General features: G+C 42.9%; 1 protein-coding gene across 2 annotated transcripts in view; it reads left to right on the top strand.

Moving 5' to 3' along the window:
• Positions 1-16,822, top strand: part of camsap2b (calmodulin regulated spectrin-associated protein family, member 2b) — a 72,853-nt gene that overhangs the window by 39,588 nt on the left and 16,443 nt on the right. For both annotated transcript variants that reach the window (XM_084057499.1, XM_084057500.1), the window contains 8 exons: positions 3,746-3,885; positions 7,328-7,418; positions 8,079-8,186; positions 9,149-9,218; positions 10,410-10,694; positions 13,908-14,455; positions 15,333-15,571; positions 16,480-16,626. In XM_084057499.1, the coding sequence (XP_083913625.1) occupies positions 3,746-3,885; positions 7,328-7,418; positions 8,079-8,186; positions 9,149-9,218; positions 10,410-10,694; positions 13,908-14,455; positions 15,333-15,571; positions 16,480-16,626 (1,628 nt within the window). The remainder of the gene's footprint in view (positions 1-3,745; positions 3,886-7,327; positions 7,419-8,078; positions 8,187-9,148; positions 9,219-10,409; positions 10,695-13,907; positions 14,456-15,332; positions 15,572-16,479; positions 16,627-16,822) is intronic.

The raw sequence follows: 16,822 nt of genomic DNA on the forward strand, positions 1-16,822 counted from the left end.
GCAAGCAATATATCATTAATATAGCAACACAATCATAACGACTTTAATTCATAACCATTTATATGTTGGCTATTGAAAAATAACAGATCTACAAGCTCGAAGCTTGTACAGTACATGTGCTATTATTATTTTTATCATTTTTGAAAAATCTTGAAAGTGTTGTGAAAAATGTTGAATCATTTTATTTCTTTTAACACAAATCTTCTCTTCTGGGGGGGTCCCTGGCACAGAACATTTTTCAGATGGGGGTCCCTGGGCAAATATAAATCAATTTGGGGGTCCTTGACATGAAACGGTTTTAAAACCACTGCAGTAGAGCCTACAGTATATGTTTTCAAGCCAGTCCTTCATGGAGCTCATCCGTCATGTCTGCCCCTCGCTTTGCCAGTTCTTCTGGTTAATTTATGATCCGCTGTAGGACGGTGCCGTGCCCAAAATAGGCGATCTACAAGCCTTGTAGATGCTCTCTGCTCTTCTGAAAGCACGCTTGTGCTTTTATAGGTGAAGTATGTGAAAGGCTTTTTGGCCTTTGATGAAGGCCTTTATGAAGAGGACATGATGCACGCAAGGCAGCAGACAGCCAGTCTGGAGTGGCATCACAATTTAACGCTATACTGTTGTTTTGTGCTGCTTCCTTTACAAACTGCACACAGTGGTGGAAAAAGTACTCAAATGTTTTACTTACTTTACTAAGTAAAACAAGTATCAATACTGCAATGCAGAAGTACTTTGTTACAAGTAAAAGTCCGGAATTCAAAATGTATGTACTTGAGTAAAAGTACACGGGCGGCCATAGCTGAATGGCCCTGGTTGCCCCAGGTTCGATTCCAGGCCAGGTCAGCATATGTGTCGATGAAATGAAATTTGTCCCTGAGCAAGACTCTTAACCCCTAATTGCTCACAGGTTCTCATTGGAAACAAGACCCCAAGGACTTTCATGAACGACCTGTTAAAAGGAATTATCCTTATCCTTACAAAAGTATTGGTATCAAAATATACTTAAAGTACGAAAAAGTAGAATGTACTCATTACGCAAAATGTCCCATTTCACAAGTTTTCAAATGTATAAATTGAAAATAGCAGATCTACATGCTCACAATGTGTCGCGACGCATTGTGAGCATGTAGATTGGATATTTGTAAATGGCCAACTAAAGTTAACTAAAGTTTTCAAATAAGTAAAAGTACTGAAAATTGTCTCTATACACATATAACACAGATTGTTGATTGTCTCTATACACCTTGTACCCTATGTACCTTCTTGATCCAGCAACGTTATATACCCGCGATGCTGTGTCTCAGTCCATATATACAATGTAAACTGAAGGGTGATTTAAATGGCGCAGGGTAACAATGTCCTCTATTCTTTCACTCTACTGCTACAGCTATCTCTGTTGTCCTCTTGGACAGTGTGCTTCCTGACAAAGAACCCATTTGTGATTATGTTTACTGCTTTTTTATCCATTTTCTACCCAGAGGTTTTTAAGCAGCTGGAAAAAAGCTTAAAGTAAAATAAACAACTATACGCCACATCCTGGTGTGGATGGGCTGACTGTTAATGTTCTGCACTTAAACTTAAAGAGCATTATTCAGCTTATTTATTTACATCATGTTGATGATTTAAACAGATGATAATGTACAGGATGGTTCACAAAAAAATAAACTCAAATAATAAACTCAAACTATAAACTCATCACATCAGAGAGACAAACATGGAGAAGGAAGAGAAAGAGGGAGAGAGAGAGAGAGAGAGAGGAAAGACAGCAAGGGGAAAGACAGCGAGGGGTGAGATAGTGACCAATTGAGAGAGAGAGAAAGAGAGAGAGAGAGAGAGAAAAGAGTGGGAGAGAGAGAGAGAGAAACAAAGGCTTGTTTCCTTAGACTGCACTCAGCCCTCTGTTCTAAAAATGCCCTGGGCCGGGCCGTGATTGGTCACGAGGTCTGTGTGTGTGTGTGTGTGTGTGTGTGTGTGTGTGTGTGTGTGTGTGTGTGTGTGTGTGTGTGTGTGTGTGTGTGTGTGTGTGTGTGTGTGTGTGTGTGTGTGTGTGTGTGTGTGTGTGTGTGTGTGTGTGTGTGTGTGTGTGTGTGTGTGTGTGTGTGTGTGTGTGTGTGCGCGCGTGTGCGCGCGTGTGCGTGACAGAGTGGACCGCTACAGTGCTAACGTTAGCCCGCCCGCCCGCCCGTCTGGCTGGCTGCATGGCTGTTATTTCAAACGTAAACATTTCAAAACTCTCATCCTCAGCGCTTCTCAGAAAAGGACAGAGACACCCGACACACATCAGCGCAGCCTACCTTAGTTCAGTAGGAGTTCACACACATGTGCGAGCCAGCTGTTGGAAGATGCTTCCACATAGTTTTCCGGGCAGAACGCCGTCTTGCCCTGAAATTAGAAGTGTGGAGGGGTACTGTAAAGTATGACATCATGGTCCAGTGCCTCTAGTTTGGCGTTGTTGTCCTGCAGCGCGTGGGCAGATGACATTAACATGACCTCATGCTTGGAAGAGACTTTGGAAAAAAAAAACAGTTCAGTGTCATACACCAGAACTAGCACACAACAGTGCAGTTTTCCTCGGCTATTATTTTAGAAAAGTATTATTTTCAGCACAGTCATTCAAACTGACTAGATCAGGGGTTGTCAAGCTTTTTTGTACCATTTTTTGGCTATCATATATTCATAGTGCCATTTCAAAGCATATTTAAACTAGAAAAAGTGCTCCTCGGAGCACAGGTCTCCGCCAGGTCAGGTAGGTGTTGACGGACGGACGGACGGACGGACGGACGGACGGGGTACAAAACATAGTCTCGGCCATGCCTGCAGCCTGGCGGAGACAAAAATAAAGCATACATTGGTAGCCTTGAATATGAATATTTATTCAAAAGAAAATACATTTACAACTGTGATTCCTGCTGATTTTGTATCTTAAGAGAGATAAAAGCTACGGAAACGTGTTTCTGGGCTGGTAACAGGAAGCATACAGTGTATAGCCCAGATATATGTTGCCACTGCCAGAACAAAGAATAAATAATAAAAAGAAAAACAAAGAAAATGCATTCACACACGCTATGCTTTTCAAAAACAAATCAAACAGACTTAATGGGAAGGATACTCTTTTCTATGTTCAGTTGTCAATGTGACTCCATCCTCATCTTCCCAAGACCCCACACCCGGGGTCCCAACCGACAGTTTGAGAACCTGTGGACTACTAGACTAGATCAGTGGTTCTCAAAGTGGATTCTAGGGACTCTCTGGGTTGCTTTAGGGAGGTCTAAAATTGACCCTTACAAGTCTGTAAGGGGAGACCTTGAAATTTGAAGGTTTGAGAACCACTGTACTAGATAGACTACCCAGTAAAGGAAGGAGGCAGCCAGCCTCATGTGGGATAATTTCAGGCCAATCAGTCCTTCAGCTGGCTCCTATTTGTTCTACTTGACCTAAACTATGTGCTATCTGTCTTTATCTCCCCCTGTGCCTTCCTGTCTGGGTCCCCTCCCCACCGCGTGTGTGTGTGCGTGTGCGTGTGCGTGTGCGTGTGTGTGTGTGTGTGCGCGCGAGAGATTCTCTCTCTCTCTCTCTTTCTCTTTCCTTCTCTCTCTCTCTCTCTGTCTTTCTCTCTCTCTCTCTCTCCCTCCTTCCTTCTCTCTCTCTCTGTCTCTCTCTCTTTGTTTCTCTGCCTCCCCCTCTCTCTATGTCTGTGCGCGCGCTGCATTGCGCGCGTGTGTGTGTGTGTGTGTGCGTGCGCGTTCAGATATCTGCTTGAAGGAGACCATGTCTCTGGCAGACAGTCTGTACAACCTGCAGCTGCTGCAGGAGTTCTGCAGGGACAGTCTGAACCACTGCTGCCACTTCAGCCTGGAGGACCTGCTCTACGCGCACGCCTCCGTCAAGGTAGGACAGAAGAAGACACACGCTCCATATATACTGTATACCACTGGGTCTCAAAGTGGGGTCCTTGGGGGGGTTCCAGGGGTTCCCCAGCAAAATGTTTTAATTTTTACCTTTTATACTTTGGCTATTCAAAAATAGCAGATCTACAAGCTCATAGCGCGGCAGCTTGTAGATCTGCTATTTTTGAAAAATCGTGAAAATGTGTGCAAATCTTTGAATATGTCAATTTTTTTAAGCGAACATTTGTAACTCAAATCTTTGCTTCTGGGGGTCCCTGGAACTACATATTTTGAGATGGGGGTCCGTGGCCAAATACATATCATTTTGGGGGTCCTTGACATGGCAAAGTTTGAGAAACACTGCTGTGTATACACACGCCTCCGTAAAGGTAGGAGAGAAGAAGAGACGCGCTCTATGCCACTGTTTCCCAAACAGTGGGTCGGGACCCATTTGTGGGTCTCGGAACGATTTTAGTGGGTCGCGAATAAATATCCGTCTTTTTGCTTATTTTTTATTATTATTATTTCAAAAGATTTTAGAAATAATTTTTGTAATGTAAAACAAATTAAAACATTTTCAATTAATTTCATTAATACAATAAAAAAAATTGAATATATAAATAATCATCTTTAAAAAATTCTACAATTCCACAAATTCCACAACAACTTTTAAGAAGTATTGAAAAAAGCAGATCTACAAGCTCACAACGCGTTGCGGAGCTAAAAAGGTTTGGGAACCACTTCTCTATACTGCATAAACACGCTTCCGTCAAAGGTAGGAGAGAAGAAGAAGAGGCATTTGTTTGTTTGAGAAATTATTTGGTGTAAAAGCTTATGCATTGTGGTACAATCACAGATCTTCAAGCTAACAAAGCGACTTGTTGTTAGTTTGTTTGAAGATCTGTTGCTGTTGGCAATCAACGCCACCGTGCATGGAGGGTACTGTTTTTAGTAGTATTATTCAGAAGCAAAAGTAAAAAAAACAAAAACAATGTGTGCGTGTGCGTGTGCGTCTGTACCCTCCGGGCCGAGTCTCTTCAGTCACCCATGGGAGCACAGAGGGTGCTCAGAGGAGCTTCACACTGCACCCCCCCATCCCCGTCCCCTCCTGGCTCCCTTGTTCTCCTCTCTCAGACCTCTCTGCTGTGTTTATCACACAGAGACATCATCTAGGATCATCCTCGCAGATAGCAGCAGAAGAACCTGCTGAATCACAGTTTTACCGTTGCTCCAAGCGGGAGGATTAGTTAGTTTATAGTTCCCAAGGTTTTAAACCGGCGTGAGCTTGTAGATCGGCATTTTTTTTTGACATGCGATGCCTTCTTATGACGTAAGTATAATTCGGGGCTTAAATTGGGAGGTTTTGAATGTGATTCAGTCAGTTTATCTATAGGGCCACTGTGTCTTCTGGCTGGGCCCAGGAGGAATAGCTGGACCCCTCCTACAGTCAGTGTGGGTAAACAGCATGCCAGGGCACAGAGCGTGGGCAGAGAGAGGCATTAGGATTCTAGTCACAGTCCGGCCTGACATCCAACTGAAGAAGGGGGCTTTCCATTCCTTTAAAAACAACACAAAACGCTCAGTTTTGAAACTCTCACACTCTTCTTGTCGTCTTCGATCTTTTCTCTCAATTCGCTCTTCCCCCTCCCATCTTCCTCTTTTCCGTGCCTTTTCTTTCACACTTTTTGTCTGTGTGTGTCTTGTCTGTGTGTGTGTGTGTGTGTGTGTGTGTGTGTGTGTGTGTGTGTGTGTGTGTGTGTGTGTGTGTGTGTGTGTGTGTGTGTGTGTGTGTGTGTGTGTGTGTGTGTGTGTGTGTGTGTGTGTGTGTATGGAGCGGACAGTGCTTACAAGTAGGCAAAAGGGAAAGGGAGGAGAATGACAAAACCGGCCCTGAAGAGCGGCCAAAGATCCCTGGCGCGGTTCCCGTCCGGCCATTGCCTAACCTCCCACTGAATCCCATCCGCACTGTGTGTGCGTGCGTGTGTGCGGGCGTTTGCATGCATGCGAGCGCGCGCACGCGCATGCGTGCGTGTGTGAAAGAGATGGACACAGAGAAAGAGAGAGGCCTTTCATTTAATATATTGCATGAAAAGAATTACTGTCACCCATTCCTGCAGTATATTATTTTTCGTTTTCCAAAATTATAGACCAAACAAACCATGAAGCTGTTCAGGCGACTTTTAGGCCTAGCTATTAGGCTATCTATTTGGCTAACTGTCAGATAACTGTTGGATAACCTTTAGGCTATCTATTAGGCTGTTAACTGTTGGATAACTCTTGGGGTATAACTAACTGTTAGTTGTGGTTTTGTGGTGTTCATTATATCGCAGTTTAAAGGGGGAAAGGCCCCATCGGTCTGTGTTTCTCTACAGATGAAATGATGCGTGGAAGTTTCCAGAAGCATCATTAATGTGTTTCTCGTGGTTCTGGGTCAGTCAGTCTCAGAGCTTGTTGCATCCATGTGTGCAGGAGCTGTATATTTAAACTCCAGTCCAGATGGTATATTTGGCAGTTTGATTACGGGTTAGACATTAAAGAACAAACAGCCTCCCTTAAATGCACACCACACACACACACGCACACACGCACGCACGCACGCACGCACGCACCCACGCACGCACGCACGCGCGCACGCACGCACGCACGCACACGCACGCACACACACACACACACACACACACACACACACACACACACACACACACACACACACACATGCATGCTGCACATACATGTGCGCACATTCATCCAGTTCCTTGGCAACAGTTGCCAGGCTGTGACCTTGATCCTTTGATCTATTTGAAAAGCTGCATATTGTTTCAATTGGCCACCCTGTTGCATCTCAGCAGTGACATCTGGTGGAGAGGAGCTGCTCCTACAACTACACAGTACAATTCTCAAATAGGGTTAAATTGAACGAAAGCTCTGGATTTTGACAGCAAAATTTGATTTAGTTTTAGTAATAGTCTTTTGAATAAAATTCAATGTAGTCATATTTTAGTCATCTGAACTTTTTTACTTTTAGTCTAGTTTTAGTCGGCTAAATATTAAACGATTTTAGTCAACTAAATCTACAGTTGATTTAGTCGACTAAAATGTGTTTTGACGGGCCTTGATGGCGTCATTATGTCTGATTTACACAGCTGTGTGCGACACGTTGTGAACTTGTAGATCGGATCTTTTTGGAGCACACGCAACCAAGCATAAAATGACTTGTCTTCGTTCTACTGGATCTCTTCTCCACTAGTCTCTCCCTAATATTTTAGTCTAGTTTTTATTTGTTGACGAAATTTTCTGTGTATTTAGTCATAGTTTTAGTCATCATAGCTTAGTTTATTTTTAGATTTTATTTAGTTTTCATCAGTGAAAAAAGGTAGTTGACGACCATTTTTTGTCATAGTTTTAGTCGACAAAATTAACACTGGTGTGTGTGTGTGTTGCAGAGCAACTACCTGGTGTTTATGGCCGAGCTCTTCTGGTGGTTTGAAGTGGTGAAGCCCTCCTTCGTCCAGCCCAGAGTCTTCGACCCTGAAGGTACAGTTACAGTCATCATTACATATACAAATATTAATGATAATAATGTACTATAATTATTCATATTGCTATACAGTCAAGATCATGTAAGAGTTAAATGTAAAAGTCTAATGTTAACGGCGTCGCAAACTGAAAATAGCCAATCTATAAGCTCACAACGCGCCTCATCCGCAACGCGTTATGAGCGCATAGATCGGCTATTTCCGGTCTGCAATGCCGTCGTACAACAAAGTATAAACCAAGCTTAAAGGGATAGCTCACCCCCAAAATGAAATTTTTGCTATCGATTAGTCACCCCATGGAGACTTGAATTCATGGATATTGTTTTGTCTTTGTCGCATTCCTAAGCCAATAATTTGATGACCGGCAGCGGTTCCGGTAGGAGACACAAAGAGTCTCCTTTGTTTCTCCTACCGGAACCGCTGCCTACCGGTCCGCTGGTAATCAAATTATTGGCTTAGGAATGCGACAAAAAATAAAAAATACCCCATGGAGACCAAATATTAGTCTCCATGGGGTGACTAATCGATAGAAAAATAGTATCCCTTTAAGTAATAATAATATGGCTCTCAGAATCTCCGAAAATGTCTGAAGGACATTTTCGGAGTCCTTCAGACATTGTTGGTCACAGACAGTGTTGGTCTCTCTCTGTTACTGTAGCATCGTGGGAGCCTGTCCCGTCCTGCAGAAACATGGCCCCTGTGTCCAGCCCTGTCAAACAGAGCTATGCAGACAGACCTGACAGCTTGGAACACATACCTGCTGCAGGTAATAACAACGCTTATCACCTATATATGTATTAATCATGGTATTTCATATAAACGGTTATTTTGTTGTCTTATTACTTTCAACCTGTAGGCCAACATGCTGTACCGTACTGCACTGTATCGCAAACATCTCCTAGATAATTGATTCTCAAAGTGGGGTCCGGGGACCCCCAGGGGTACTTGAGGGGGTTCCAGGGGGTCCCCAGCTAAATGATGGATAGGAACCAAATGGACCCTTATGGGTCTGTAACTCTGAGTGTACAAATGGAACCAAATTAGGGTCCATTTGGTTCCATTTGTACACTCTCAGAGTTAAATTAACATTGATTTTACAATATGAATCGGGGTCCCAGAGATAGAGATGCCATTAAATGGGGGTCCGTAGCCCTAATTCATGTCAAACTGGGGGTCCTTGATATTAAAATGGTTGAGAATCACTGCTAGAGAAGTAAAAAATCTTCTCTTATGGGGTTCCCTGACTTATCTTTTTAAATGGGGGTCCGCGGGCTAATAAGTGTCAATTTGGGGGTCCTTGACATGAAAAAGTTTGAGAACCACTGTCCTAGATGTTCAGTCAGTCTGGTTGTATGTTTCAGTTTGTGTTGCGGCTTACAGCACCATCTGGTGGACATATTTTCTAGACAGCCACACACACACATACATAAATATGTATGTACATAGACAGCTTCAGGGAGCTTCATTACAATAATTCTGCACTTGCTTCATGCAGCTAATAACACTTGAGTGTACATGAGTGTTTAATCTCTGGGTCGGCTCAGAAAACAATGGCAGGGGAACTGAAATTAAAGGGTTCTTCTCCTGTTTCTAAGCAATTACACATCAAGAGTCCTTGACTAACGTACTCAACTTCCATTGTTTCGAGTGTTACTGTGTGTGTGTGTGTGTGTGTGTAAATATGAATAGGAAAGACTCACATTAATGCGTCTGTGTCTCTCGTCCCAGGCATCATAAAGAGGTCCACCTCCATGTCCTATGTGGATGGCTGTGTGGGAACCTGGCCCAAAGAGAAACGGTTAGTATCTCCCTGGCCATGAATAAAGTCATATTACAGTTTATGAGATGTATCTTAACCCATTAAAACCGGGAACGCGTCTGTGTAACCACTTCAACCATTATTTTATACTTTGGCTACTCAGAAATAGCAGATATACAAGCTCATAGCGTGGCACCGAGTGCCGCACTATGAGCTTGTAGATCTCCTATTTTCGTGAAACTTTGTGCAAATCTTTGAATATATACTGTATATGTTTTAAGCAAACATTTTTAACTCAAATCTTTACTTCTGGGAGTCCCTGGAACAAAATATTTTCAGATGGGGGTCAGCGGCCAAATACATATCATTTTGGGGGTCCTTGACCTGAAAAGGTTTGAGAACCACTGTTATAGCAACATAGGCTTTTCAGAAAACTGTTAGGATAGACATTTTGTAGAATCGGAACTTCAGGCCTTAATGGCTTAAATATATTCATGACAATGTATTTCCAGGGCGTTCCAATATACTTTAAAACAGTCTTTTTGTTTTGGCCAATCTTTCGATATCGGAGCGGCTGTAGCTGAACGGGTAGAGACACATGCTAGGTTTGTCTACCTGGTTCGCGGTTTTCCACCCCCATTCTGAATCCCCATAGACGTATTTAATATTGCGTCAAATAAGAACTGTGTTCCAAAAATAAACAAATGACCCTGGCGGTTTTACTCTTATGGATATGAAGCATCAACTGAGGGTGAGAAAACGATAATGTTACTTCCGCCGAATTAGTTAAATTTTCGCCAGAAACAGACTGTATCAAATATAAGTGACTGACTATCATAAACGATACAGAACCTCCTCCCTGACAATATCGCCGAGACAGTTTGTTTATTTTTGGACCACAATTCTTATATGAGACGATTCTACGATTCAATGTCAGGACTTCTGTACTCTATTATACTTAATTAACTGCGGTCCATCAGGACTCTATACTTGATTCCCCTCTACACCAAATGTCTTTGTTGGAAAAACAGTAGCAATGCAACATGTTGCGAGCTTGTAAATTGTACTATTTTCCGCGAATGTTTGCCCCAGAATAGCGACGCTTTCAAGGGCTTAATCTGACCCATCTGAGCAGCCGTCGCCTGGGTGAAGCAGTAAAAGTAATTTCCCCTCCCCCTTTGTTTCAGTTTTGAAGTATATTTCTCTCTCCTGGATCCCTCTCACACACAGCTCCTCAACTCGGGGAATCTCCTTTGAGATTCCCCTGGACGGGGACCCCGGCTCACCCGCATCCCCGCGCGGCGGAGGCATGACCCGCTCCGCCAGCACCGAGGGCCTGGGCTTCAAGATCCACCACGCGCCCCCCCGAGGGGCCATGCGGCGCCACGTCTCCATGGTGCCCGTCAGCATGAACGGACAAAGCGGCGGCAAACACATACCCGAGGAGGACGAGGACTTCACCTCCCATAAGCCCGTGGGGCGGAACAACACCTTCTCAATCAAGAACCAGCGCAGGTGCGGTGGGAGTGGCTTTTTTTGGCAATTTATCATTCATCATCATCATAACCTTTATTTCAGCTCGGAGTACAGTTGAGGGGCAGGCCCTCATTTTCAATGTAGCCGAGATACAGAACACATTAATTCAACAGGAATAGACATTCACATACAGCAATAAATACATGAATCAGAATACAGAAAGAACTGAAAAACGAAAATAGTCAAAGAACTACAACAGATATATCATAATCAATTAATTAAATAAAGCAGTTACAATCCTGAACAAAAATGTTGGAAATCCTTTCCCTAAAACTACCTAAAGATGGAAGTGATTTGATTTTCAAGGACCTCTGGAGCTCATTCCAGGCAGATGGAGCACTGACAGAAAATGCTGTCTTGCCTAACTCCGTCTGTGCAAAAGGAACCTTGAGCGTCAGGAGATCACTCATTCCATGTGAAGGAAGACATAGTGTGTGCGTGTGTGTGTGTGTGTGTGTGAGACATTGTGAGAGGACCATTTTCCTGGTCGTCACAGGAGAAAAAGGTTGTTTTATGGTTACACAATATTTTTTAAGATAGGTTTACATTTAGATTCACATTGGGTTTATGAAATGATTGCTATATTAACTGCTGGGGACCCCCTGGAACCCACCCGAGGACCCCTAGGGGTCCCCGTACCCCACTTTGAGAACCACTGTCTATCTGTTTTATACCGTATCACCCTATATCATTCTCGGATTTCGATTCACAACATTAAATATTAATTTCCTTTATTTTAATGTTTACAAGCCTGCAGATATGTCTAGGAATAAGGGAAGCAACAAGCTGTCGGTATTGTCAGTCTAACACTGCTATTAATTGTTCAGTGGCCAAAATTAACAGAAATGACAACATTACAAAAACAGGAAAAGGTGAGCAGACCGGAGATGTTGACCAGAGGGGAATTGCCTCCACAGAAGCAGATGGTGTGTGTTGACCGCTCCTAATTGACGGAGAAACACACTGCACCATATAACAACATACAGAGAAGACACAGGGGAAGAAAAGGGGGAAGACAATCAATAAAAGGCAGCAGCCTTTTATTGATTTATACATTTTTAACCCATTTAGACCGGGGAAAGAATCTGTGTAATTTTTTTGATTTCTTTGGCTATTCAAAAATAGCAGATATACAAGCTCATTGCACTACGAGTTTGTAGATCTGCTATTTTTGAAAAATCGTTAAAAGTTGTGCAAATCTTTGAATATATATATATATTTATTTTAAAGCAAACGTTTGTAACTCAAATCTTTGCTTCTGGGGATTCTACAAATGTCTTCCTAAAATCCTAAAAGTTTTCTGAAAAACGTATGTTGCTGTAAATCAGTGCAGCTCAAACTTATTCATGTCAAGGACCACCCAAAATTATATGTATTTGGCCGCGGACCCCCTGTAAGCAAACCCCGGCTGATCAAGTTTGATTTCTCAACTGATGGTATTGAAAGTTTATTCCAAAAACACCGTAAGAACAGTACAGGTGGGAAAACAACAGAAAACAAAACATACATTACAATATAGCTGCTACAAACATATCCAATAAAACCATACTGTAACAAATGCAAATAATACACAACATCAAATTGACAAAGAGCCTGAGAGATGCAAAACCTCGGCATAAATTATTTTTAACACAAAATGACAATCTCCTTTAGAGTGCAAATATGAGAAATAGCAAAAAAGATTAAATCTTAATCACAATAAAATGTATTATCATTTTAAACCATCAATAAAGAAAATGTTACTGTACTGTTACTTGTATTATGTATTTCCTTTAGTAAACATGAAATGTACGTTTTACTCCATGAATTATGCAATGCAATTGTGGATCTAAATCCACGGTAATTATTGAATTATTTATTCACGCCACTGAGGCCTCCCAAAGGGTCCAAGAACAGAACGTCAGAACGACACTCACAGTCAGTCACTAATAGCTGTAGTTATTGCGCATTGAACACACAATGTATCAATACACCTCCCGACCGCCAAATCGCTGTTGCGCAGTTCAAACTCATTTTAAACAAAAGAAGAAGCAGTGCGCAATACACCTCCCGACCGCCAAATCGCTGTTGCGCAGTTCAAACTCATTTAAAACAAAAGAAGAACAGTGAAGATTCCGACACAAGCTGGATTAAAAGACTTCTTTATTGAAAGATATACCTCTACGGGGATCACTACTACCCCGCAGAGGTCGTTAACATTTGGGGCTTTGCGGTAAGCACCTTTTATTTTCAATTTGTACATGTTTGGAGTGTCTACGGGGTAAAGTGCAGAAAGTGCATCTCTCCATGGGACAAGCACCCTACAACTCTCGTAGATTGAAGACGTCAGAAATGAATCGTAAATACGTCTACGAGGGTTGTAAACTACAGCTAAGTCACTAATAACTTGGTGAAAATATGCAAAGAAGAATACAACGTAATATAAAATGTAAACAACACAATGCAGCATGTAACAAACATACCTTATGCCCTCCTCAGCCAGGTGCTTAAAACGAAATAAACGTTTCGGTAAGAACGCTTAAGTTCTTTGTTATTGTTTTCATTCATTCATTGACGTGCCTTTTGCAAAGACGCGCGCTCTCAAACAGTACTACTTCACACTTCCTTCCTGTTTAGGGCGTTTTCAAAATAAAAGCTTTACAAAGACACTAATAAAAACGAACTCAAAAATAATTCTTCTTTCAAGCAAACAAAGTAAAGTGTCAGTAAAGGCAAGAATAATAAAACATTATAAGACCAATATGAACAGTTAGAGGACCCAAAATAAGTGCATAATATTAAACTTAGGCAAATGTCCACAGCAAAGTAAGTTTGATGTCCATAGGCTTGTGTTGTTTTAGTGACAATAGCGCCGTCTTATGGCCAGGATGTGCATCTGGTGGGCTTTTCTTATGGAAAATAATACTTAATTCTGGTAACAATTTCTTATGCAAGACAGTACTTAAATTGTTAGTTACACCCCCATCTCAAAATATTTAGTTCCAGGGAGGGACCCCCACGAAGCAAATATTTGAGTCAAAAATGTTCCCTTTAAAAAGATATGTGTATTCAAATACCTGCACAAATGTTCATGATTTTTTTTTAATAGCCCAAATAAATCTTAAAATGATACAGATGCATTCCCGATCTTAATGGACTAAAAAGAACTTAAGAGTTCACAACAGTTCATTCATCCACACATCTCTCCTCCAGGTACCCCAACGGAGTCCTCCCAGACACCAACCACCACCCCAGCGGCGCCGACCACGCCAACCGCAGCGGCCACGTCAGCCCGTCGACCCCCCCGAGCATCGAGGAGGCCCTGAAGATCATCCACGACACGGAGCGGCCTCACGCCAGCCTGGGCCTGGGGGGCGACGACAGCTGCTTCTTCCTCCATCACGGAGCAGAACCCCCAACGACAGACGACCACCACCACGACCCCCCGGGGGGCCGGGGCGCCCCGGGCGGGGGAGACGACGACGACGACGACCCGGGTTCGGCCGCGGCTAAGGCCGGACGGCTGGACGACCACGACCCCAACTCGGCCTCCACGGAGGAGGTGGACACGGGCATCCACGTGAGGACCGAGGACATCCAGAGCCTGGATGAGGACTCGTCGTCTCTGAGAGACTATTCCGACATAGACCCCGACTGTGAGGCCATGACCAGGTCCTGTCCCATACCGGACAGGGCGGAGGAGACGACGGAGCGACCCGGGAGGGGAGACGCCAACCCCGGAAGGGAGAGGGGAGAGGAGGGTGAGAGTATGGGCCTTTCAATATTATTGCATATTTGCATAATTATTCATAATTATTACAGTGCCTGATTGCAGTTATTTTGAGCTAATCGCAATTATTTTTGCATAATCATTAGAATGGTTTCCATTCCGCTGTATAAGACCAGTATAGAATTATGAAGGATTTGGCATGTTTGGCACATTTTGATTATTGGTAATTTCTTTGTATATTTAAAGGTATGGTAAGTGATATTCTTTGGCTAAACAAAAGGTTTCTGTTAAAAAGGTTAAAGCACAATATTCTGATAGTAATCATTGCTATAGAGTGTTTGTTTAGTAACATGGGTCTTCCTGTCTCTCTAGCTTTTTAATAAACAGAAAATACATTTTCAAGTAGGTGCCAACATTTCAGCCAATCAGGAGAGAGTACACATTTATCAGCTTCATTTTTATAGTGTTCCGGTTCCAATTTTGTCTGCTCATTTATTTATTTGTGTCATCACATCCAATTCCACTTGGTTAATCTGTATCCTGACTGAGTTCTCTGTCCTGATGCATCCTGAAAATGCATTTTCTGTTTATTAAAGAGCTGGAGAGAAATCTGTTCTCTGACTCCTGTTACTGAACAAACACTCTATAGCAATGAGTACTATCTGAATATAGAGCTTATTTAACACTTATTTTAACCAAAGAAAATCACTTACCCTACCTTTAAGTTATTTGTATTGTGTATCTGCCCTCTGCAATCTTTGATTACAAAGCCTAAAAGGTGATCAGAAAATTGTAATTGTCATTTATATGTTCCATTGTTCAATGCCAAAAACACAATTAAATCATTAATCATTAAATCGCAATTATTCGTATGACAATCATAAACTAAAATGTCCCGACGGTGCCAGCTCTAGGCGAGAGGAGCAGCCCCTGCCCCGGGTCGGTGCCCATGCTGCCCAGATCGCAGTCGGCCAGCCCCGCCTCGTCCTCGGGGGGCTCCGGGGCGGCGAGCGCCCTGGTGCGGATGACCAGCTTCGCCGAGCAGAAGTTCCGGAAGCTGGAGGGGCGGAGCAGCGGCGGAACCACGCCGGAGAGCTCTGAACTCAACGTGCCGTACACACACCACAACAGAGCCATGTCACCCGAGGTTGGTAACCCACTCATGCATGTCCCAATTAATCCATTAAGACCGGGGAACGCATCGGTGTCATTTTTAGATTTCTTTGGCTATTCAAAAATAGCAGATCTACATGCTCATAACGCGGCACCGAGTGCCACGCTATGAACTTGTAGATTTGCTATTTATCTATTTTTATCGTGAAAATGTATGGGAATCTTTTTTCAGGCGAACATTTTTAACTCATGTTACAATTTCTGGGGGTCCCTGGAACAAAATATTTTGGGATGGGGGTCCACGGCCAAATAAATGTCCGATATCCAGGTATTAAAATATCCATGCTAGATGTACTCAACAAACTTGCTCCAAGGACAGAGCAAGTTATACAGCTGTGATTAATTCCATCAGATTACTGAGCGGGGGGGGGGGAATCCTCATGTGTTTGGCAGTAAAATGAGTATGAAGGTGTCTATCGATAAGGAACTTTTGGTGGATAAGTGATAGGAATAAAGTTCTGATGTCGGATGGATTCATTTGGAGCATGTAGCTGCCTTCATACGTAACCTTGTTTCAAAAAGTACTACACAAAATCAATCATGGACCCTTATGGGTATGTAACTCTAAGAGTGTACAAATGGAACCAAATGGACCGGGTCATTTGGTTACGCTCTCAGAGTTAAATTAACACAGATTGATACTACAGTGTAGATTGGGGTCCCAAAATCTCTTATGGGGGTCCCTGGCATATCTTTTCAAATGGGGGTCCGAGGGCTAATATGTGTCTATTTAGGGGGTCCTTGGCATGAAAAAAACGACAGTCATAGACGACTGACGTCACAGGTTGGTCACATGATGTCTGAGAGCCTCACCGTTCTCACTGAGATGCACGTGATGCCATTTTGCCCTTTTATAATGTCACCCCGACCCCCTCCCTCTAGGTCTCTGGTCCTCCACTGCCAATCACATCTCCTTCTCCAGCCACGCCCTCCCCCAGAGACCCCTCCCACCTGCTGGCCTCTGAGATGGTCCACCTGAAGATGAAGCTGGAGGAGAAACGCAGGGCCATCGAAGCCCAGAAGAAGAAGGCAAGTATGGGGAGGGATGGAGGGATGAGTAGATGGATGGAAGGATCATAGGAGTGAAACAGTTAATTGAACTAATCAATTTAATTAATAATAAATAAATATCTTAATAAATTATTGGTTAAAAAATATTTAAATAAAAATACAAATACAAACTCACACGTCGTTGTACAACTAATAATGTAGCCATAATTTTAAT

Source organism: Gymnoscopelus microlampas (assembly GCF_963454915.1).
Source record: "Gymnoscopelus microlampas genome assembly, chromosome: 5".
Classification (NCBI taxonomy): Eukaryota; Metazoa; Chordata; class Actinopteri; order Myctophiformes; family Myctophidae; genus Gymnoscopelus; species Gymnoscopelus microlampas.